The sequence below is a fragment of the Entelurus aequoreus genome, linkage group LG22, assembly GCF_033978785.1.
Source record: "Entelurus aequoreus isolate RoL-2023_Sb linkage group LG22, RoL_Eaeq_v1.1, whole genome shotgun sequence".
NCBI lineage: Eukaryota > Metazoa > Chordata > Actinopteri > Syngnathiformes > Syngnathidae > Entelurus > Entelurus aequoreus.
Window position 1 is genome coordinate 32,941,811 of NC_084752.1, and position 26,300 is coordinate 32,968,110.

The following is a 26,300-nucleotide window of genomic DNA, read 5'->3' on the forward strand; positions in this document are numbered from 1 at the left end:
AAAGGCGTGGGATGGGGGGTTGAGGTCTATGTGTGCATATCTGTGGAATTGTAGTCCATGGGTGCGTGTTTAGCCTAGAAGTCATTGCTGCGTTCGACATCACAGAGCAGAGTCAACATCCCAGGTGTCTTTGAAGGAGCGGGGAAGGGATTCAGAGCCTCTTTCACTGCGATGGTCTCATTGGGGTGTGTGTACTGCATGACCCCGCCAAGGCCAAAGCGGAGAAAGTGAATTTAGAAATCGCACAAATCTGAGAGTTCACAGCTCTGCCCAACCCGTCCATCACGACGAGCAGTCTTTTGGCTCTTTGAACGGCTGCCATTGTCTTCGGAATTTGTCGATAGACCAGAGCAATGCTCAGTCCATTCAGGAGATGACTGGTTATCACAGTTCCACGTAGATATCTTCAATGTCTCGACGGAAAGAATTGCCAGGCACAGAACTCTCCACTAAGAGTTCTATCATATATCCAACGCCAAATGCTTCGTCAACACAGGCAGATTCCCTTGAACCTAAGGTTTTGTTAATTGAGTTGAGAGATCAGTTTGTTTTAGAATTCGGAGAACAGTGAAAAGAGAGGCTCTTAGAACGTTTCGACAAGACAAGGACAAAGAGACAAAGAAGTATAGCAGAAGTGTCCGCTTTCGTTGACAGTCAGATAAAGAAGTAATTCAACAAGTTTTGTAGCAGTGTCCATCCAGTAAAAATTATGTATTTCTTTTGTCATCTTAGAGGTGTGTTTGGCCTTGTTATCGTGTTGAAAAAACGCCTTACAGTATAGTCCGGTTTCCAGCTTCACAAATGTGTCACAATACATGTTGGAATTCACGTTTCCCTCAACGAAGAGCAGCTCTCCAGCACCAGCAGCACTCATGCATTCCGAGACCGTGATCAGGTTTCCCCATACATTTGTTTATTTATGGCATACCATTAACATACGCATTAAAAGTCAAAGACAGGAAGTGTTCCTTGTGTTGGGTATGTCTGTCATATGCAATCGCAAGCACAAGAGTGTTCGTTGCAGGAAAGGAGAAGTAGCCATGCAGGTCACCTCCACAAACCTGTGGAGTGTGGAAGCGTGTGGACTTGATTATCTTAACAAGCATGCATGCAGCCCAGCCTTTGGCTAGCAGGAGTCATGACTAGCAATGGTGCTAAGCTGAGCTGGTTACTTGGTAACACCTTATCTCCTGTTGAAATACGTAAACAAAGTGCGGCCTTGAGGGCATTTGCGGCAGAAATAAAAATACATGTTGTGTATGATGTTTATTGTCATGATCCCACAAGTTATTAGTTTCTGGTATTTTGCTTTACTTCTTGTCCAGTTTCGTACTTCCCATCTGCCATGAATTCTCTTGTCTAAATGCCGGCTCTCTCACCTGTCCATGATTGGCAAACAGGAAACACCTGCCCCTGGCTGCCAATCAGGATGTTTTTTTATGCCAGCCCTGCCCTTTGGAAACACAACCGTGACACAAAACCTGTTATTTATTTCCAACAGTGTACCTTTTCAATAGATAAATTATGATACTTTTGGAAAGGGTGGGACATTAAGGGCTTCATTCGCAATCGAAAGGGAACGCCTCCACATATGAACCCAACCAGACATACGCAAAAGTGGGTCATACATGTGACTGTGGAGCAAAATGCACCCAAAAATTTACAAATAATCATATCCAAATTAGGGATGCACAAAGTCAGGACCGGGGTGCCATATTTGGCCCGTCAGGTTGTTTTGTTTGGCTCGTTTCTATCTTGCAAACGAAGATGGATGCTTCCTTTACCTCACCCTCATCTCTACCGTCTTGCTTCCTTATCTTTTGTCTGAACTTTCTTGGAGCCTCTTTTTTGCACTGATCTCCAAAATCTAAACAATCTGTTACATGCAGGTGTTGTGGACCCCAAAAATTGCAGAGACGGTAGCGTTTAGCAAAAAGTCTTACTCTATTTTGAGGGAAAACACAAAATGGCAGCAAACAAAAGGTGATGGTGGCAAAAACTAACACACCATGTGAATACTACAAAGGAAAACCAAAGTACAAAAATAAGGACGCGAGGCAAGGCTAGATAATACTGGGCAGACCTGGGAAGCTCGGCATGAAGCTAGCCCCTTTTTTCTCACATCCAGGATTGTGTTGACCATAAATGCCGGATGACCTTCGACCAGCCTGGGTGGAGGTGGCGGTACTTCTGGGGAACTGAGCGGACTAGAAAGGACAGGCTTGATGTGGGACACATGGAAGACAGGATGGCATTTACGAGACTCCGGGAGGTGGAGCCTGACCGCAACACGGTTGATGATCTTGAACCTGGCAGCCAGTTTCTTGGATTCTCTAGCCAAAGGCAGGTCACGGGAGAATAACCTACCCTCTGTACAAACTGGTATAGTGGGGCAGGTATGCGATGGCGGTTGGCCACCCGTTGGTTCCTAGCCGACGTCCTATTCAACGCAGCCCTAGCTTGCCCAACGCAGCATGGTACTTTAACTTTAACTTTGTGGAGGGCTACAAAATGAGCAATCTTTGAAAACCGGTCCATGATGGTCAAGATAGTGTCCTTGCCCTTGGAAGGGGGCAGCCCCGTGACAAAATCCAAGGCTATGTGTGACCACGGGCGGGAGGGAATGGGCAATGGATGTAAAAGTCCTGCTAGGGCCTGGTGGGATTCATTGTTCCGAGCACAGATCCGACAGGCTGCCACAAAAATCTGTTCTAAGGGAGGGCCACCAAAAACGCTGGGAGAGGAGGAAACTGGTGCGATTCATGCCTGGGTGACAGGCGATCTGGGACCCATGTGCCCAGTCCAGAACGCTGGAACGAAGCCAGGGAACCACAAACAGCCGACCTGGCAGACAGCCCCGAGAAGATTGGTCAGACTTGAGAGCCTCCAAGACTTGCCTCTCAATGTCCCACTGAAGTCCCCCGATGGTATGGGTTCCGGTGAATTCTTCTCCAAGGGAGGGGAGTAGAGGCGGGACAAGGCATCAGGCTTCACATTTTGAGATCCAGGACAGAAAGTGATTACAAAGTTTAACCGTGTCAGGAACAATGCCCACCTGGCCTGGCGGCGGTTTAGTCTCTGTGTGGTTCGTAGATACGTCAAGTTCTTATGGTCTGTGAATACTTCCAGCCAATACCTCAATTCCTGAAGGGCCAGGATGACAGCCATAAGCTCCCTGTTTCCAATGTCGTAGTTCTTTTCAGCAGGAGATAGGCGACGTGAGAAGAAAGCGCAGGGGTGTAGCCTCTGGTCGGTGGAGGATTGCTGGGAGTGCACGGCCCCTACGCCTGTGTCAGAAGCGTCCGCCTCAACGAAAAATTGGAGGGAAAGGTCAGAGTCAAAGAACAGGTGCTGACGTAAACAACATTTTCAGTTTAATAATCTTCAGACGTCCCATTAATCGGGACCTTAGCGGAAGTCAGCGTAGTCAGCGGCTCAGTAACGCAGCTAAAATTCCGAATAAACCGACAGTAAAAATTTGAGAAGCCCAGGAACCTTTGAAGGTGCTTCTTGGAAACTGGTGGAGGCCAATCTACCACCGCTTTGACTTTAGCGGGATCGGGCCTAAGTTTACCCTCCTCCACAATAAAACTCAAAAAGGGGATGGATGCCGAATGAAACGAATACTTCTCAGCCTTGACAAATAGCTTGTTTTCCAGTAAACGTTGGAGGACTAATCAGACTTGTTGAACGTGTTCGTCAAAAGTTGAGGAATATATCAAAATATCATCCAGGTAAACGAAAAGGAAAGGCCCTGTCATGTCCCTAAAAATATCATTAATGAATCCTTGAAAAACGGCAGGTGCATTTGTCAACTCGGAACGGCATAACTACAGTATGTACTCAAAATGCCCGAGGGAGGTGTTTAAAGGCCGTCTTCCATTCGTCCCCGTCAAGAGTACAAAAATAAGGACGCTAGGCAAGGCTAGGTAATACTTGGCAGACCTTGGAAGCCGGGCATATCAAAACAAGGACTCTCTCCAGTGAGATCAAGGAAAACGTGGCTGTGGTACAAAGCTCCAGCACCCAAATGCTGCACCAGCACGGCTCAGTAGTGCAACCCTTAATTGTGCCCTGCTTAATTGTGCCCTGCTGATTCGAGCCAGCTGCACGCCACACTGTGGGGGAGAGAGAGAGTGGGAACAGGTGCAAGGACAGAGACAAAAGTACACCAGAACCTAAGACTACCACACAATGGAATTGATCATCTGTCCTATCAACAAAATTGACAAGATATTTTGTTGGAGGGAACCTGCCTGTCCTGACGAAACGTTTGTTGATAGAGACACAATTGACTCTTGGCGTGTCATGTACTTGGTGATTCGTTTAGCTAAAGACATCTACTTATTCGGAACCGTGACAACAGAACATCTGCTGGTTGTAATAAGCGTTGCCCTGGTGTATCGACTAACTCGGAAGATGCTGGCAGCCGTTCATGGTACCCCAAAGCTTCCATAAATGATTGAATGATGGGCAGAGCTGGATAACATCAGGGAGAAGCTTTCCGCTCTGCAAGGTGAAATTATGATGATACTTTCTTTCAAGACACTTGGGATATTGACTCTGTTCCATGATGCCGAACAGATGGTTTTCCAGGCTTATGGACAAAACACCCATTCAAGCTTGAGATTTTGTGTGTCGTAAGTATGTGCTTATTGTTGCTCGAGGTCTCAAACTGCCACCCTACCATCCCCAATAAGAGTTTAGTTTAGGGGTTTATTTTTTCCTCCTCCTCCTGCCCCCATGTTTATCTTTTCTTACTACCTCTTTACGGGGCGCCGACCCATAAGTATCCATCCATCCATCCATCCATCTTCTTCCGCTTATCCGAGGTTGGGTCGCGGGGGCAGCAGCCTAAGCAGGGAAGCCCAGACTTTCCTCTTCCCAGCCACTTCGTCCAGCTCTTCCCGGGGGATCCCGAGGCGTTCCCAGGCCAGCCGGGAGACATAGTCTTCCCAACGTGTCCTGGGTCTTCCCCGTGGCCTCCTACCGGTTGGACGTGCCCTAAACACCTCCCTAGGGAGGCGTTCGGGTGGCATCCTGACCAGATGCCCGAACCACCTCATCTGGCTCCTCTCGATGTGGAGGAGCAGCGGCTTTACTTTGAGCTACCCCCGGATGGCTCTCTCAGGGAGAGCCCCGCCACCCGGCGGAGGAAACTCATTTCGGCCGCTTGTACCCGTGATCTTGTCCTTTCGGTCATAACCCAAAGCTCATGACCATAGGTGAGGATGGGAACGTAGATCGACCGGTAAATTGAGAGTTTTGCCTTCAGGCTCAGCTCCTTCTTCACCACAACGGATCGATACAGCGTCCGCATTACTGAAGACGCCGCACCGATCCGCCTGTCGATCTCACGATCTACTCTTCCCTCACTCGTGAACAAGACTTCTAGGTACTTGAACGCCTCCACTTGGGGCAGGGTCTCCTCCCCAACCCGGAGATGGCACTTCACCTTTTTCCGGGCGAGAACCATGAACTCGGACTTGGAGTTGCTGATTCTCATCCCAGTCGCTTCACACTCGGCTACGAACTGATCCAGTGAGAGCTGAAGATCCTGGCAAGATAAAGTCATCAGGACCACATCATCCGCAAAAAGCAGAGACCTAATCCTGCAGCCACCAAACCGAATCCCCTCAACGCCCTGACTGCGCCTAGAAATTCTGTCCGTAAAAGTTATGAACAGAATCGGTGACAAAGGGCAGCCTTGGCAGAGTCCAACCCTCACTGGAAACGTGTCCGACTTACTGCCGGCAATGCGGACCAAGCTCTGACACTGATCGTACAGGGAGCGGACCGCCACAATAAGACAGTCCGATACCCCATACTCTCTGAGCACTCCCCACAGGACTTACCGAGGGGCACGGTCGAATGCCTTCTCCAAGTCCACAAAGCACATGTAGACTGGTTGGGCAAACTCCCATGCACCCTCAAGGACCCTGTTGAGAGTATAGAGCTGGTCCACAGTTCCACGACCAGGACGAAAACCACACTGTTCCTCCTGAATCCGAGGTTCGACTATCCGGCATAGCCTCCTCTCCAGTACACCTGAATAAACCTTACCGGGAAGGCTGAGGAGTGTGATCCCACGATAGTTGGAACACACCCTCCGGTTCCCTTTGTTAAAGAGAGGAACCACCACCCCGGTCTGCCAATCCAGAGGTACCGCCCTTGATGTCCACGTGATGCTGCAGAGTCTTGTCAACCAATACAGCCCCACAGCATCCAGAGCCTTAAGGAACTCCGGGCAGATCTCATCCACCCCCGGGGCCTTGCCACCGAGGAGCTTTTTAACTACCTCAGCAACTTCAGCCCCACAAATAGGAGAGCCCACCACAGATTCCCCAGGCACTGCTTCCTCATAGGAAGACGTGTTGGTGGGATTGAGGAGGTCTTCGAAGTTTTGCCTCCACCGATTTACAACATCCGCATTAGAGGTCAGCAGAACACCATCCGCACCATACACGGTGTTGACAGTGCACTGCTTCTCCTTCCTGAGGCGGCGGGTGGTGGTCCAGAATTGCTTCGAAGCCAGTTTTCCATGGCTTCCCCGAACTCCTCCCATGTCCGAGTTTTTGCCTCCGCGACCGCTGAAGCCGCACACCGCTTGGTCTGTCGGTACCTGTCCACTGCCTCCGGAGTCCTATGAGCCAAAAGAATCCGATAGGATTCCTTCTTCAGCTTGACTGCATCCCTTACCGCCGGTGTCCACCAACGGGTTCTAGGATTACCGCCACGACAGGCACCAACTACCTTGCGGCCACAGCTCCAATCAGCCGCCTCGACAATAGAGGTGCGGAACATGGTCCACTCGGACTCAATGTCCAGCACCTCCCTCGTGACATGTTCAAAGTTCTTCCGGAGGTAGGAATTTAAACTCTCTCTGACAGGAGACTCTGCCAGACGTTCCCAGCAGACCCTCACAATGCGTTTGGGCCTGCCAGGTCTGTCCGGCATCCTCCCCCACCATCGCAGCCAACTCACCACCAGGTGGTGATCGTAGAAAGCTCTGCCCCTCTCTTCACCCGAGTTTCCAAAACATGAGGACACAAATCCGATGACACAACTACAAAGTCGATCATGAAACTGCGGCCTAGGGTGTCCTGGTGCCTGGTGAACATGGTGTTTGTTATGGACAATCTGTGACGAGCACAAAAGTCCAATAACAAAACACCACTCGGGTTCAGATCCGGGCGGCCATTCTTACCAATCACTCCTCTCCAGGTTTCACTGTCGTTGCCAACATGAGCGTTGAAGTCCCCCAGTAGGACAAGGGAATCACCCGGGGAGCACTTTCCAGTACACCCTCGAGTGTATCCAAAAAGGGTGGGTACTCTGAACTGCTGCTTGGTGCGTAAGCACAAACAACAGTCAGGACCCGTCCCCCCACCAAAAGGCGGAGGGAGGCTACCCTCTCGTCCACTGGGTTGAACTCCAACGTGCAGGCTTTGAGCTGGGGGACAACAAGAATTGCCACCCCAGCTTGTCGCCTCTCACTGCGTGCAACGCCAGTGTGGAAGAGAGTCCAGCCCCTCTCGAGAGAACTGGTTCCAGAGCCCTTGCTGTGAGTCGAGGTGAGTCAGACTATATCCAGCCGGAACTTCTCTACCTCACGCACTAGCTCAGGCTCCTTCCCCCCCAGGGAGGTGACGTTCCACGTCCCAAGAGCTAGCTTATGTAGCCGAGGATCAGACCGCCAAGTGCCCTGCCTTCGGCTGCTGCCCAGCTCACAATGCACCCGACCTCTATGGCCCCTCCCATGGCCCCTCCCATGAGTGGTGAGCCCATTGGAGGGGTGACCCATGTTGCCTCTTTGGGTTGTGCCCGGCCGGGCCACATGGGGACAGGCCCAGCACCAGGCGCTCGCCATCGTGCCCCAACTCCGGGCCTGGCTCCAGAGGGGGGCCCCGGTGACCCGCGTCCGGGCGAGGGAAATCTGAGTCCTTGTTGTTGCATACTCATAGAAGTCTTCGAGCAGCTCTTTGTCTGATCCCTCACCTAGGACCTGTTTGTTTTGGGAGACCCTACCAGGGGGCATGAACGCCCCCGGACAACATAGCTCCTAGGATCATTGGGACACGCAAACTCCTCTACCACGGTAAGGTGGCAGCTCAGAGAGGAGCCCATACGTATTCCTGTTCTGTATACCCCTGAAACTGTATATTGTATTTCTGCCCTGGACAAGTTGTACTAAGAACTAATACCTTTTAAGTGCAATGACGATAATTTGTATGTGATTCTATTCTACATTCTACTCTCAAATGTTTCCACGTTTCATTCATTGTTTTAAAGGACAAGGTCAATGTTTGTGCCTCAAGCCGTGCTGCTCTTTAACTCTCACCATCCATTGTACACATGGAAATGTCATTGTAACTATAACATAACATACCTGACCTGAATTTAATTTGCCATGTTGATCCATATGGACAGATTTATTTGCACTAGACCTGTTTAAGTACTTCAGCAAATATTATTAGTATTTTTTAGGGATGTTCCTATTTGGGTTTTATGCTGCCGATTCCGATACCGATTATCAATGAGTTAGATCGGCCAATGCATGCATTAACTGTAAATGTTTTCATGTGTTTATGGTGAGTGCTATTGACAGTTTAACCATATCAACACAAAATTTAAACTAGTTCCTTATTCTCTTTTATTACATACAATTTTTTGAGCGAGAACAAAGTCAATAGTACGCAATAACTTAAAAAAAGTAAAGACTACAAACTACTACTCATTTAAATCCTCTGATTAAGATTAAGAAAATACAAATACAGTATACTGTTTGTTACTTGTACCCTTGTTGCCGACACCGCCAATTTTTGGATCTATCCGCCCTCCTCTTACATGTCGATTACGAATTGTGGCAATGCTGACACACCAACAGTTTTTTGATACTATCCTCTCTCTAGACTCTTAATAATCGACAACTTCATTTCATGTTAATATCTGCTTACTTTCCGCTGGTTCCATCTACACTTCTTAAAGTTGATGAAATACTTGTTTATTGGTGTTGCATCTATCTAGCTCAGTGGTTAGCTATTAGCATGCCTGCTACCAGCTCGGTCTCAATGTGTAACATATATAGCCTCGTCCTCGATACTTAAGATACAAGGTAATACAGTTTATTTGCAGTAATGGAGGTGATTATAAATAAGTTAGGGGAGCGGCTCCACCCTGTGTATGAAGACACACAATTAGCTGCTAGCCCAAAGGTCGGCAACCCAAAATGTTGAAAGAACCGTATTGGACCAAAAGAACAAAAAAAAATTGTCTGGAGCCGCAAAAAATTAAAAGCCTTATATAAGTGTTATAATGAAGGCAACACATGATGTAAGTGTCTGTATTAGCTTACTGTATATCAGCCTACTATCAAAATGACTTTAAAAGTCGTATATAGGTGTTACAATGAAGGCAACACATGATGCAAGTGTGTATATTAGCTATATTAGCCTATTATCAAAATCACTATACAAGTCTTATATAAGTGTTATAATGAAGGCAACACATGATGGAAGTGTCTATATTAGCTATATTAGCCTACTATCAAAATGACTTTAAAAGTCTTATATAAGTGTTAAAATGAAGACAACACATGATGTAAGTGTCTATATTAGTTGTATTAGACTACTATCAAAATGACTTTATAAGTCTTATATAAGTGTTATTATGAAGGCAACACATGATGGAAGTGTCTATATTATCTATATTAGCCTACTATCAAAATTACTTTTAAAAGTCTTATATAAGTGTTATAATGAAGACAACACATAATGTAAGTGTCTATATTAGCTATAGTAGTCTACTATCAAAATGACTATGTGTCGCAGGCTGAAGCAAAACTTTGTTGACAGAAATGTTGAAATGTAATATTTATTCTACACATTTTTACAACATTGGAAAACATTAGTAGAACTGAGGCTCCTCAGAGGGTGAGATAACTCCTGGAAATGACTGACTTAGAATGGCCAATGGTATAGATAAATGTGTCCAAGTTAAAGGAAACTTCAGGTTGTCTTCTTCTAATCGATTTATTTCAATCTTTGCAAGCTGTGTAACGTTTGCTGTGGTCTGGAACAAAATGGCACATCAGAAATATAGCCAATATTACAAATAATTCAAATATAAATTAAATACACAGAGGACATAAGTAAAGGAAATTAAATGAGCTCAAATATACCTACAAACGAGGCATAATGATGCAATATGTACATACAGCTCGCCTAAATAGCATGTTAGCATCAATTAGTTGCAGTCATGCACTGACCAAATATGCCTGATTAGCACTCCACACAAGTCAATAAAATCAACAATACTCACCTTTGTTCATTCATGCACAGCATAAACCGTTTGGTTGACAAAATGTGACAAAGAAGGAGTGGCATGAAACACGTCTTTTTGTGGCATTGTCGAAGAAAGTTGTACATGTAAACAAACTACGGTGAGTTCAGGGACCGCCAAAATTAGTAGGACAAAACGGCGCTTGCCAAATACTCTCATCAGTGAAGCATGTTTAATACAAACAGTGGGATTTCTAACAACTAGAAATGTTTGTGTCATGTTTGTCCTTACGTCACTTCCTGTCAATGAGAAAGGACGCAAAAGAGAAAGGCTCCGCTCTTGCTACCGGAATTTTTTGTTAAATCTGAAGATTTTGACCACTGATTTGCGATCACAGCCACAGGAGAGTACCCTGACATCTTCAATATGATTTTGGTCAGTTGAGAGGCACTGGTACGCTGAAAGAAGGCGAGTTGAGAGAGCCGTTAGACTCAAGCCAAAGGCGCCTTGCCGCAGTTCAAAGCGGTTGCCTAACAACCAAAAGCTACGGCGAGTTTACAGATGTTTTAAAGTGATCCCGACGTCGCAGAGTGATATAAGTTGACAGGCTGACACCTCAAATTGATCTCTGAACGGCGCAAGATACGAAATTGTTGGAAAAAACAAGTTAAAGTGCCGCAAGTAGCTAAAGAAGCAACTGCCGTTAAGACACAAGCAAGAGGCAGTGACGTCAGTGACTGCCGCGATGAGAAAAGGTAAAGGAAAGATTGAAATCCCGAAACCTTCGGGGTCAGCTGTTACAGAACACAACTGGGAACAAGATTTGAGGTTGGACACAGGACATGATGGGAATCAAGAAGTGATAATACAAATACTTGAAGAAATGAAAGAAGAAATGAAAGAAATGAAAGAAATGAAAGAAGAAATGAAAGAAATGAAAAAAGAAATGAAAGAAATGAAAGAAATGAAAGAAATGAAAGAAATGAAAGAGGAAATGAAAGAATTGAAAGAATATCTGAGAAAAGTAACAACAGAACACCAACAAGATGTGAAAAGTCTGCAGGAAAATATAGAAAATCTGCAATCTCAGAACAACAGAAGAAATAATGAAGCCACTGAAATGGGCAAACGAATGAAGACCCTTCAAGAAGACAACAACATGTTGAGGAATATCATAGATGAAATGGATCAGGACAAACGAATGAATGATATCATCGTGACTGGGCACCGAATTAAACCAAGATCCTATGCGAAAGCTGTGAATAATGAAGGTGAACCAGATGAAATGGATATGATCTCAGCAGAACAGCAAGTGGTCAACTTTCTGCAATTAAAGGAAATTGAAATTGACATTAATACCATCGAAACATGCATCCCACTGAACGGAAGAAACAACAACGCCACTCCAGTCGTGCTCGTGAAACTCGTAAACAGAAAATCTAAAATGGCATTGCTGAGACAGGGAAAGAAGCTGAAGGGAACAAATGTGTACATGAATGAGCATCTCACAAAACGCAATGCTGGAATCGCCAAGAAAGCACGCGACTTGAGAAGGCAGGGAAAAATCCAGGGAACTTGGAGCACCAACTGTAAAATCTACATCAAGCTGAATGGAGGTCCAGAAGCAAGAGTAATTGTTGTCCATGACATCAAGGACCTGGACAATTTTTAAAGTTTACACAGCTACCACAACAACGATGATAATGGACTCTGACAGAAAACAAACACCCAAATTCAAAATCGACACTACTATGTTCCAAGGGACGACTAAACAAGAGGACCTACATTCAGGATTGCATCCACCTACACTTATTGAGATTATTGAAACAACATCAAAGATTGTTGAACAAGAAAATATGGAACTAAAAAATTTCTGCAACAAAGATTACAAAAACCAGGATTTGGAAAATGATATAGATCCAGATACAAATTTTTTCTCCCACATCAGTAATAATTGTTTTTATTATACAGATGATCAATATAATAGCAACATTACATGCGATAACAAATTGTCAATTATTCATTTTAATAGCAGAAGCTTGTATGCAAACTACAACAACATTAAGAACTTTTTGGAACACATCAACGAACCATTCAAAGTGATTGCTGTTACAGAAACATGGATTGATGATAAAAAAGGAATAGATTTTGATCTGGAGGGATATGAACTAAACTACATCAACAGAACCAACAAAAATGGAGGAGGAGTAGCTGTGTACGTGATGAAGAACCTGAACTACAAAGTGGTAAAAAACATGTCATTTGCTATAGATAATATCTTAGAATGTATAACCATTGAAATATGTCAGGAAAAAAGCAAAAACATTTTCATCAGTTGTATATATAGATCACCTAAGTCAAGTATAGAAACATTTGAAGAATGGATCAAGGCTACTTACATGGATAATGGTCAAAGAATAATGTTCTTATGTGGTGACTTTAATATTGACTTATTGAACCCTAACAAGCAAAAGTCTATTGATGACTTCATTGATACAATGTACAGCATCAGTTTATATCCAAAAATCACAAAGCCAAGTAGAATCACAGCACACTGTGCCACGCTTATTGATAATATTTTTACCAATGAGTTTGACAATAACACTACAAGTGGTCTACTTATTACCGACGTTAGTGATCATCTGCCAGTTTTTACAATATATGATGGACACTACAAGAAGAAAATGGAAGACAAAAGGACATTTCGAAGACTGTGCACAGAGAAGAGGATGACTGCTTTCAAAATTGAGCTACAAAAGCAAGATTGGGACAATGTGTACAATGAAAAAGAGGTTGATGTAGCATATGAACATTTCTTAAACAAGTTCATAATACTTTATGACAAACATTGTCCATGGATACAACTTAGTAATAAACAGAGAAAGAATAACCAACCATGGATGACAAAAGGATTAAAAAATGCTTGTAAGAAGAAGAATACACTATATAGAAAATTTATAGCACAAAGAACTATAGAGGCAGAAATTAAGTACAAAAAGTATAAAAACAAGTTAACAGAAATACTACGATCATGTAGAAAATAATATTACAGTGAATTATTGGACAGGAACAAAAATAATATGAGAGCAACATGGGGCATCCTCAATAGCATTATTAAAAATGGCACAAAGAGGGACTACCCTCAATACTTTTTAGACGGAAATAAAAACAATGACAACATAAAGGAAGTAGTTGAAAGCTTCAATAATTATTTTGTAAATATTGGACCAAAATTGGAAGAAAGGATTCCAGACCCAGTTCCAATTGAGGACTATAATGATACCATAGAGCGAAATCCCAACTCCATGTTCCTCAGTAATGTGACACAGGAGGAAATAGTTACAATCGTGAAAAAATGTAAATCTAAGACTTCAACTGATTGTAATGGAATTGATATGGAAACGATAAAAAAGGTTATAGACGAGATCTCAGGACCATTAATGTATATTAGTAACCTATCATTTCAAACAGGTACATTCCCAAACAAAATGAAAATAGCTAAAGTTGCACCAATTTATAAGACTGGAGATAAACATCAATTTACAAATTATAGACCTGTTTCTTTACTTCCACAATTTTCTAAAATCATTGAAAAACTGTTTAATAACAGATTAGAGAGTTTCATAAATAAAAATAGAATACTCGAAGAGAACCAATATGGATACAGAGCTAATGTCTCAACTTCAATGGCTTTAATTGAAATTACAGAAGAAATTACCAATGCAATAGACAGTAAAAAATGTGCAGCAGCAGTTTTTATGGATCTAACTAAAGCATTTGACACAATTAATGACAATATTTTAATCAAAAAACTAGAACGATATGGCATCAGAGGGTTAGTCTTAAACTGGATAAGAAGTTATCTAACGAACAGGAAACAATACGTGAAGCTAGGCGAACACACGTCTACAACGCTAAATATATCCTGTGGTGTACCTCAGGGATCAATATTAGGACCTAAATTATTCAATCTCTATATAAATGACATTTGTAAAGTTACAAAAGATTTAAAGTTAGTATTATTTGCGGATGATACAACAGCGTTTTGTTCAGGAGAGAACACACAGGAGATAATACAAATAATAACAGAAGAAATTAACAAATTAAAAAGATGGTTTGACAAAAACAGACTATCGTTGAATCTTAGTAAAACTAAAATAATGCTATTTGGTAATAGTAGAAGAGAAAGTCAAACACAAATACAAATAGACGGAATAGAAATTGAAAGAGTAAATGAAACCAAATTTCTAGGTATAATGATTGATGATAAATTGAACTGGAAATCTCACGTAAAAAATATACAACATAAAGTAGCAAGAAACACGTCAATAATGAATAAAGCAAAACATGTTCTAGACAAAAAATCACTTCATAGTCTATACTGCTCACTAGTGTTACCATATCTGAGCTACTGTGTAGAAATATGGGGAAATAATTACAAAAGTACACTTCATTCATTAACGGTGTTACAAAAAAGATCAGTTAGAATAATACATAATGTTGGATATAGAGAACATACAAATCCTTTATTTATTGAATCAAAGATACTGAAATTCCACGACATAGTGAATTTGCAAACATCTAAAATTATGCACAAAGCAAACTATAACCTGCTACCCAAGAATATACAACAATTCTTCTCAACAAAAGAGGAGAAATATAATCTTAGAGAAAAATTTAATTTAAAACATTTGTACGCACGTACAACACTTAAGACCTTCAGTATATCAGTATGTGGAATTAAATTATGGAATGGATTAAGCAAAGCAATCAAACAATGTACTAATATGATCCACTTCAAGAAACTCTTCAAACTTAAAGTGTTTACAAAGTACAAAGAAGAAGAACCATGACAAACATTTTCAATTTATTTCATCCATTATTTCATTCATTCTTAAAGTAATCTTACTTATCTCATCATATGAAATATGACTTTCTTCACCAATTATTATTATTAAATTCTTACTATTATTTATTTATTTATTTTTATTGTGATTACATATGGAGTTTATTGTGAATAAATTGAGAACAGGAAGTGAATAAAAAAGTTTCAGCAACTGTTATGTAAAGAAAAGGGGTAGGATTAAATAAGCTCTGCTTCTTCCTACTCCTTTTCGAACATGTTGAAAAGAGAAACTGGAAATTGTGATGTATCATGTTGTATGCTTGCATGTTCGAAATAAACTCAAACTCTAACTCTAACTCTAACTCTACACAGACCATATGAAAACATAAAATAGAATTTTTCCCTCATCTTTTTCCATGTTCATACATTTTTCAAAGAGCTCCAGGAACCACTAGGTTGGCGCTAAAGAGCCGCATGGGGCTCTAGAGTTGCCGACCCCCGTGCTAGCCGCTTGTCAGCCGGGAGATGAAAAATCAATACAGTATGACAGTAGCCAGAAGGGATCAGTGTTTGTGATCGGCATTGAAAGTCATACATCGACGTGACATGACATGTTTGTTTCCACAAAAACTGTCCGATACTAATTGATCAACACATCTGCAGTATTATTTCTTTCTTATTTCATCCTCCCTTCTCCCGGTCTTAGTGCTTTTGTCAATGAAATATTTTTAGAATTTTTATCATTAGCTTTATTCTATGTGTATTTATTCACTGTGTTGTTTCTATTTTATAGTCTGCGTTTACAGCTTCTGAAAGTTGACACTTTCTATTTACTATGTGCCATTTTTCATATTTGCTACTTTTTATGTGCTGAAATGATATACTGTATATAATAAAATGCTTGCTAAAATGTGAAGGGCAATGACTTTAGTGACATACATTACGTTGGGAAGCCTATTTATCACTAAATGGACTGACCTTTGATCCCTCCTGTAGGTACATGGCCATTATCCATCCTTTGAAGCCTCGTCTGTCAGCTAAGTTCACCACCGGAGTCATTGCCTGCATCTGGAGTCTGGCCGTGGTCCTGGCCTTTCCCCTCTGCTACTTCTCCAAAATCCGAGTTCTGCCTCGCCGGACCTTGTGCTACGTGGCGTGGCCCCGCATGGCAGACGACCCCGTCATGTGAGCAGTGTTGGCATAACTGCATTTATGCATTTTGTTGTCCCTCACAAATGTGACATACCTCATTGTCCCTGAAGGTACCACATCATCGTGACCGTGCTGGTGTATGTGCTGCCACTAGTGGTGATGGGCATCACTTACTCTATCGTGGGCGTCACTCTGTGGGGAGGCGAGATCCCCGGGGATTCATCTGACAACTATCATGGACAACTACGGGCTAAAAGGAAGGTGAGGTTGCTGACTCATCAATTCAAGTAAACCTTGTTTCTCTCCAGTTAGAACTGTAAACCTTGTATGTGCAAGATCATGAAATGAGAGTGGAACTGTCAGGTTCTGTTGGTCTTGAACCCCAAGATGTAGAGGTGGCAGCCGTAGCGCTGGAAAACATGACTTTAATGTAAAAAAGAAATGCAGGGAAAACAGGAACCAGGCAACAGGATACAATCATCATCGACATTTTTTCATAAGAAGCAATGAAAATATGAATAACGGGTTCCAGCGGCAACAAAAGTCCATATTTTAGTGAAGGTTTGTACACTTTGAACATACTATAAAGTGCTATACAGTACTGTATATCAAACAAACATAACGAGGGGGTGATATATTAACTATCTCTTTAACAAGCCTAAACAACAACCAACAACAAGCTGTACTGTTCTCTGTATGCGCTGCCCTTTGGTGCCCTCACAAACGATCAGGAATCACAAAAAACCTTAACTTTAACAACCATATTGCTACAATAATAAACATTTTAAAAAGTAAAATCCACTTACATTAACGATGGCAAAGAAGGAGCTGACTAGAAAGGAGCAGACAGAGGGAGAGAAGGAAGGTTGGGAAAGGGTTTCGGGGGTGCGTGGTGTGCTCTTGTGCTGCTGAGGGAGAGGTAGTCTTTTCCTCCATTGTGCGCTCTTGCATATTTTTCTAAAAAAGTCTGGTCTCATCACAATTAGGGGGTTCGTAACTCGAGCTTCCACTGTATGATGATTTTAATTTACATTTGAAACACTTCCTTATAGTCCAGATAATAATTGACAAGATGTGTATGCTGTGTGTACATTTTTTTTTCTCCAGTCTTTTATAACTAGTTGTTTTTTTTGTGGGTCTGCAAGATGTTAGATTCTGGAGGCATTCCCAGATTGCAATTTAAACCGCCCCCCCGTCCTCTCCAAAAGTATCGTTGTGGAAGTCTTGCGCTTCCGGGTTCTTCGGACCACCAATCACGGACATGACAGCTGCGTTCATGGTTCTGAACAATGATTTATTTGTCACTATGAGTCTCTTTGTGTGCTTTTCAGCCATGTTCTTATGCCAGTCTCGCTCTCGCTCTCGCTCCAACCAACTCCCCTCTCCTTTCCGGCTGCTGCCTTTTAACAGAGCGACAGGTGATTAGATAAACACGCCCAGGTGGGCCATCTACGCACCTGTCGCTGATCTCGAAGCCGGTCCTGGCACACCCCGCTTCGCTGCAGGTCCGCAGGCCCCCCCCGCAATCGTATTTTACCTTTTTAAAAATTTGCATTGTTTGAGTATATACCTTGAAGTCGTCGCCGCTATTTTTTGGACCACACACGGTCGAAAATAAGCTTATATAGATTCACCCGGCCACAACAATACACCTGCACACACGCCAATCCATTCAGGCTCTGCATTGACAAAAGCTGCTTTTATCAGCCGTAATGTCGGTGTTGTTATGCACATACCACGACTATATGAAAATAATACGTTGCCCTACCTTTTTTGTGTTTCCTCATAGCCTTAAAGGGGCCTTATAATGCAAAACCAACTTTTCTGCATAAGTCCTCAAAATTTGAAATCAAACAGACATATTTTTAAAACAACCTTTCCTTCTTTCATACTTCCTCCAAACAGGTCGTTTGGAGTTTGCTCTATTTGCGACGTTTTTCGCAGTTGTGACGTCAATGCACGACTCCGCCGTTGTAGTCCGATGTTTGTCGTCAATAAGCTCCTCTATCCTTTTGTTGTGGGGCAGACTGGCTCGTATCTGCACATGCATCCTCCGCTTTTGCCATTTCTAGTAGTAGTTCAAACGTATATCTGTCAGTAGTTTCATTATGGAATTGTTAAAAACTACAACAAATATGGCGTGGAGAAGACACTGTCAAAGTAGAGGCATGTAAATGAGACCGCCCACAAAACCCGTCGGAAACATGCAACATATGCAACATTTTGACCCAAAGAACCGCCATTACATGTTATGTCGACCACAAGGAAGTGTTTTAGAAGGAACAAAAAAATCATAATGTGAACCCTTTAACTACGGAAGTAAATCAAAACAAATTCTAATGTCAAAACATGGCGCAAATATTTGCTTAATCACATAATTTTTCTTTTTGTTAAAGGCCTACTGAAACCCACTACTACCGATCACTCAGTCTGATAGTTTATACATCAATGATGAAATCTTAACATTGCAACACATGCCAATATGGCCGGGTTAACTTATAAAGTGCAATTTTAAATTTCCCTGGAAATATCCGGTTGAAAACGTCTCGGTATGATGACGTTTGCGCGTGACGTCACGGAGTGAACGGAAGTATTCGAACACCATTGTGTCCCAATACAAACAGCTCTGTTTTCATCGAAAAATTCCACAGTATTCTGGACATCTGTGTTGGTGAATCTTTTGCAATTTGTTTAATGAACAATGAAGACTGCAAAGAAGAAAGCTGTAGGTGGGATCGGTGTATTAGCGGCGGACTACAGCAACACAACCAGGAGGACTTTGAGATGGATAGCAGACGCGCTACCGTGAGTACAGCTTTGGCTTCCAAACATTTGATCGCTTGCCCGTACGTGCGTGGCGCTATGTGCATGTCACGTACATAACTTTGGGGAAATATATATTTCTTGCTGACTTTGATGGCGGCCGGCCGGGGTGTCGTCGAAAGCTACAACGCCCGTCGCCGCACCGCTGTCCTCACCTTGACTTCCTCTGTTTCCGGGCCGCCGACCGCATCGGTGATTCGGTGAAGTCCTTCGTCGCGCCGTTGATCGCTGGAACGCAGGTGAGCACGGATCATGATGAGCAGATGAGAGCTGGCGTAGGTGCAGAGTTAATATTTTTAGCATAGCTCTGTCGAGATCCCATAGCTAAGTTAGCTTCAATGGCGTCGTTAGCAACAGCATTGTTAACCTTCGACAGGCTGGAAAGCATTAACCGTGTAGTTACATGTCCATGGTTTAATAGTATTGTTGATCTTCTGTCTATCCTTCCAGTCAGGGGTTTATTTCTTTTGTTTCTATCTGCATTTAAGCACGATGCTATCACGTTAGCTCCGTAGCTAAAGAGCTTCGCCGATGTATTGTCGTGGAGATAAAAGTGTGAATGTCCATTTCGCGTTCTCGACTCTCATTTTCAAGAGGATATAGTATCCGAAGTGGTTTAAAATACAAATCCGTGATCCACAATAGAAAAAGGAGAAAGTGTGGAATCCAATGAACCCTTGTACCTAAGTTACGGTCAGAGCGAAAAAAGATACGTCCTGTACTGCACTCTAGTCCTTCACGCTCACGTTCCTCATCCACGAATCTTTCATCCTCGCTCAAATTAATGGGGTAATCGTCGCTTTCTCGGTCCGAATCGCTCTCGCTGTTTGTTTAAACAATGGGGAAATGCGAGGAGCCCTTCAACCTGTGACGTCACGCTACTTCCGGTACAGGCAAGGCTTTTTTTATCAGCGACCAAAAGTTGCAAACTTGATCGTCGATGTTCTCTACTAAATCCTTTCAGCAAAAATATGGCAATATCGCGAAATGATCAAGTTTGACACATAGAATGGATCTGCTATCCCCGTTTAAATTAAAACAATTCATTTCAGTAGGCCTTTAAGTTGCTACCTTTTTTTGCTTGTTTTCCATTCGTCACGCGTTGTTCCAACTGACATTTCGGAGCAGCCAGAAACAATTGAAATGCGACTGATATCCCGCATGGTCCCTGCAGGGTGTCAGTTTAAACGCCCTCTTCCATGCTAATTCAATTTCAGCCTGTATTTAAAGTATTTATCCTCACAAGAGGGGAGCGCTAGACTCCCTTGAGATATAATTAAATGCCGTGGTCATGGTAAGATAACCTGCTTTTAACCGTCCTGGTGATTGACAACCTGCTGATAGCATAATGGCGGTTAGAAAAGACAATCAGATATCGAGACAGCGCGTTGCAGCGATGGCATTTCAACAAGTTACACCCTCAAAGTCAGTAAAAACTGGTGTGCAGAAACCCGGTCTAGCACAAAAATAGTAGGTTCCTAAGAAAAATTGTGTGAATGCTCCAAAACATTCGCACATATGGTTTTCTACACCAAAATTCATTTATTTATTCAATTTATTATGGGCCTGCTGCAATGCAAGTATTCAATTTATTATTATTATTCTCCAGATTTTGGCGCGTTCTACCTTCCACACTTTTCACTCGATACAAACCGTTCCAACTTCAAACTGTTCAGCCTATTCAGGAATCGTGGGCTTTCTCTTGACAAATTCCAAAAATTCCCAGATTTCCCAGAATTCAAGGTTTTCCGGGACATTTTCCCATTCAAAATGAATTGGCCATTTTTCAAACTTCCACCATTTGCACATTTTTCAACCTATTCAAAACCATTCCACCTTCAACACATTACACCATCCTGGAAATTCAAACTTTTCTTTTTCCAAGTTCTAAAAAATTCCAGGATTTTCCAGAATTCCTGCTTTTCCAAAGCCCTATTTCCACTCTTTTTTCTGGCGACTACTTCTTCCACATTTTCAACGCATTTCAACCGTTCTACCGTCAAAACATTCCTCTTAATCAGGACAAAAAACCAAGTTGTTTTTTGAACTGGAAAAATTCACGGTTTTCCCGAAATTCCAGGAATTCCGTAATACCATTTCTCAATTCAATATGTTACTACTTAAACATTTCTCAACAGATTTAAAACATTTCAACACCAACCATTAGACCATTCAAGTTTTTTACCATTTTCAAAAAAATTCCCGCTTTTCCCATAATTCCCAAATTTTTCTGAAATTTCCATTGAAATCAAAGGGACATTCTTCAAAGTACCACAACTCCCACATTTTTCATCTGATTCAAACCGTTCCAACTTCAAAATATTCAGCCTGTTTAGGAATTGTGTTCTCTACTTGAACAATTCTAAAAATAATTCCCGGATTTCCAATAATTCCTTTTTTTGTTGCATTTTCCCCATTCAAAATGAATTGGCCATTTTTCAAACTTCCACCATTTCCACATTTTTCAACCTATTCAAAACCATTCCACCTTCAACACATTCCATCATCCTGAAAATTCAAACTTCCTTTTTTCCAAGTTCAAAAAAATTCCAGGACTTTCCAGAATTCCTGCTTTTCCAATGCCCTATTTGCACCCTTTTTTCTGGCGACTACTTCTTCCACATTTTTCTGCGCATTTCAACCTTTCCACCGTCAAAACATTCCTCTACAGGACAAAAAAACAAAGTTTTGTTTTTTTTGTTACTGAAAAAATTCCCGGTTTTCCCAAAATTCCAGGAATTCCGTAATACCATTTCTCAATTCAATATGTTACTACTTAAACATTTCTCGACCGATTTTAAAAACTTCAACACCAACCATTCAGACCAGAGGTGTCCAAACTTTTTCCACTGAGGGCCGCACACGGAAAAATTCAAGCATGCGGGGGCCATTTTGATATTTTCCATTTTCAAACTGTAACAAAATATATGGATTTGTTTTTGGTTTTTTTAACCTTCAGAGCTCTCGGGGACCATAAAGGGTCTAAGTCATTAAAATGTTAAAAACAAGTCAAATTATTATTGAATTTTTTTATTTAACGCTTACAGTAAATCTCTACAGTATATCAACTTCAGGTTGATGTAAAGTTAAAAAAAACAATAAGGTTTTATGCCTCTTCTGTCAAAGACAACTTTGTGTTTTATAATAAAACTGAAATATGCAGTATTTCCCCCACTGCCCAAAACATTCCGAAAGCAATGTTTGATGTGAAGTAATTAGAGCCTTAAAAAGATCAATAATGCAGGACACCATTGATTTTAATTCATTGTTATTTTTGAGTAATCACAGTGAAAAGATAAATAAAATCCCATTAAATATATTTGGGATCCACAAGGTGCCCCACTCATAAAGTGATACATTTTTATTAGTTTTTTTTTACTTTCAACACTTAAGTTACGAGATCAAGTTCAGATATATCTGTGGATTTTACATTTCAACTATTATTTTGTTTGTTTTTATGCTCTTTTGTCAAAGAAAGGAGCCTTGAATAGGTCAATAATTCATTATAACATTGATTTTTTTTTTTTTTGGAGCAATGGCAAACAAAGAAAATGAAAGATAGACAAAAGAAAAAAAACAGCCTGCATGGCAGCATTGTGTCAACATTGCAACTCATTCCACTTTTTGTAATGTTTTTTATTTATTTTTGCAATAGCATTTCCAGAATGTAAACAATTAGCTGCGGGACGCAAATGGCCCCCGGGCCGCACTTTGGATACCCCTGATTTAGACCATTCAAGTTTTTTACCATTTTCAAAAAAATTCCCGCTTTTCCCAAAATTCCCAAATTTTTCTGAATTTTTTATTGAAATCAATGGGACATTGTTCAAAGTTCCACAACCCCCACATTTTTCATCTGATTCAAACCGTTCCAACTTCAAAATATTCAGCCTGTTTAGGAATTGTGTGCTCTGCTTGAACAATTTTAAAAATAATTCCCGGATTTCCCATAATTCCTTTTTTTTTTTTTTTGCATTTTCCCCATTCAAAATGAATTGGCCATCTTACATTCATACTACATTCTGTCAGCATTTCAGTTCAACTTCAGCATTGGAGCATTCATACGCAATTCCTTCAGGAATTGCCTCTTCTGGTTATTATTACTTTCCTGACTGTGTAAAGCCAAACTTGTGTTAGATTGCATTGTTGAAATGCAGCCTGTAATCCGCTCAGACCGTCTAGCAACAGAGACACGATTGGATTAATCGCAAAAAACAGAACTTATTTAAGGAACAGAACAGTAGAGAAATTCATTTATTATTTAGTCTCAATAGCAGTGTGATTATTCAGTGACGGTGTTGTGTTTGAACAGCAACATTAAATTACTTTAGTGCAGGTCACTGAGTGGACATTTTTTTTCCCCCAACCCCAGCAAAAGTCAGGTGCACGTTTGGAGCTTTTAAGCCAAAGAGTTTGGTTGTTCTTGAGGGTTTTTCTTGAGGCTGCGCTCTGTTTTTTTCTAATCAACTCTGACAGCAGCCTCCCAGCCACTGGGGAGTCTGCAATTCTGCCTCACACCGTCCTGCAACCTTGAAAAAGTGGGGAACAACCACAAATTTTAAAACAGTCCTTAATTGACACTGTTTAGGGATAACCTCTTTTTCACTCATTGTGTGAATGCTCCAAAGCATTCACACATTTGGTTTTTCCTTTACCTCTCTACCTAGCACAAATTTTCACCCGATTCAAACCGTTCCAACTTCAAACTGTTCAGCCTATTCGGGAATCGTGGACTTTTCTTTGACAAATTCCAAAAATTCCCAGATTTCCCAGAATTCCAGGTTTTCCGGGACATTTTTCCCATTCAAAATGAATTGGCCATTTTTCAAACTTCCACAATTCCCACATTCTTCAACCGATTCAAACCATTCCACCTTCAACACATTCCACTGATCCTGGACATTTAAACTATCAGTTTTCCAAGTTAAAAAAAATTTCAGGAATTCCCAGAATTTCCGTTTTTTTCAAACTCTTTCCTCACCCTTTTTTCTGTCGACTACTTCTTCCACATTTTTCGAACCGTTCCACCGTCAAAATATTCAGGACAAAAACTATGTTGTTTTTTAACTGTAAAAATTCCCGGGTTTCCCAAAATTCCAGGATGTCCGTAATACTATTTGTCAATTAAAAATGTTACTACTTCAACATTTCTTGACCGATTTGAAAAATTCCAACACCAACCGTTTAAACTCATTCACAATATACAAAATATTTAGTATTTAAAAAATAAAAATCCCGCATTTCCCGAAACTCCCAAATTTCCATGAAATTTGTATTGAAAAGAATGGGACATTTTTCAAAGTTCCTCAACTGCCACGGTTTTTATCCAATTCAAACTGTTCCAACTTCAAAATATTCAGCCTGTTCAGGAATGATGTGCTCTACTTCAACAATTAGTCATTTTGAAGTTCAACTTCAGTATTGGAGCATTCACACGCAATTCCTTCAGGAACTGCTCATCTAGTTCCTACATGACGTTCAGGAGCGAGAAAAAGACACTGTGCAATCCGACCACAGGCTAAAGGATGGCCCTAGCCCAGGGGTCGGCAACCCAAAATGTTGAAAGAGACAATATTGGACCAGCTCTGTAGTCACCACCGCACAGCAGCATGCGGATGAAAAAACGGTACTGGTATTTTTCAAAGGTAGTATAATACTATTTTCAAATAATTAGCGCTGCTTTACAACCCTAATTCCAACCATTTCACAGTCAAACTGTTTCTATGCTTCCTTCTATATTCCACTCGTATTTTAACTACGATTCTTCAATATTCAAACCTTTCTACTGTACGTTCTTACAATCATTTTACATTCCTTCTGCATTTAGGTTTAGCTTTATTTATTAGCTGTATTTTCTAGTTGTATTTAATTTGTTCACCTGTGCAAATGCTCTGCATTTAAACGGGAAGATATCAACGTCCTAATGAGAGCAGACGTTTTACAGTAGATGTTTTATTGCGTTCCTAGTTTGTTTGTCTTGTTCAGCACTTGACAATACTTCTGCTTGATGCTTACATGATGATGTGTACTAGGTTTGGTTAAAGGGGATGGGAAAATCAAACGAGTCTGTGAAATTAGGCCCGCCGTATCTTTAAAATGAGCAAAATATGTAAATATTACATGTTAGTATGAATGTGCCTGTTACTACATCACATGTATACTTACAGTGTGCATATGAAACAGTGATTGAGGCTTTTGGAAGATTTTTAGAGCGATTTATAGAGCAACTCCCATCGGCTCCATTGTTAGCTGACTTTTGCTAGTGTTTAGAATGCATAAAAAAGGAAAAACATATGCATTCTTGTCTTACATAAAGATTGTGAAGGATAGAAAAAATGCAAAAAAAAACTGCAGTTCCCCTTTAAGAATATACCCAAGCAGGCAGACACTGTGAACAACCAAAAACCCAAAACACAGCCAAATAAAAAAACAATTATAATGTTATTTTTTGGGGGGTGGGGGGAATATTCAACAAACACAATTCCGGTTTCATAGTGCAAAACATGTTGGCGTGCAAAAGGACAAAGAACAGTGTGCAATAGAGTATAGTCATATAACATATAATTGAGTTTGTAATTACAGGACACATAAGTATAATTACATCCATAAATACTCACAATAATACACCCACTCATCATCACACCATCAATAACACCAGAAAAAATATGCTTATTTTATATTTATATATTTGAGCCAAGATGGCTGACATTTCAACACAGTTTTACTCATTATTGACCATTCCACTGGCAAGTGCAGGCAGGCGCTACACTGTATTTCTTTCTATAATTTTTTTTACAAAATATTGTTCAATCTCCAGCTTTTGAGAATATTGTAAAAAAGTACTCAAATAATAACATATGCTAATTTTAGCTCATCCTGTTGCTATGTCTTAGCAATGGCCGCTGCTTCAGTGTTTGCATTCCACAGTTTCCACGTTGCTCTTTTCTTTTTAGTGCAAAAAACACTTTTTTAAAAGCCTTAAGTCATCTATTTTGATACCTTTTTAAAAGTCATTTTTCGCCACTAAAATCTGCAGTTTTATACTCCTTATCAAACTCATCAATTATTATTTGTTTGGTGTTTCAAGTCTAAGAGAAATGGTTGACTGAATGGTTGATGTTGTATAATTTTAAGCAACTTAATGGGTGACCTTATAAATGTAAAAAAAATGTAAATATGAAAAAAGGTTTAATGTTTC

General features: G+C 41.2%; 1 protein-coding gene across 1 annotated transcript in view; it reads left to right on the plus strand.

Annotated features, from left to right (window-relative positions):
* LOC133639427 (neuromedin-K receptor-like) overlaps positions 1 to 16,599 on the plus strand; it is a 45,337-nt gene extending 28,738 nt beyond the window's left edge. Inside the window, exons 2-4 of the mRNA XM_062032719.1 lie at positions 16,124 to 16,312; positions 16,390 to 16,540; positions 16,588 to 16,599. Coding sequence (XP_061888703.1) covers positions 16,124 to 16,312; positions 16,390 to 16,540; positions 16,588 to 16,599 — 352 coding nt within the window. The remainder of the gene's footprint in view (positions 1 to 16,123; positions 16,313 to 16,389; positions 16,541 to 16,587) is intronic.
* The last annotated feature ends 9,701 nt before the right edge of the window (positions 16,600 to 26,300 follow it).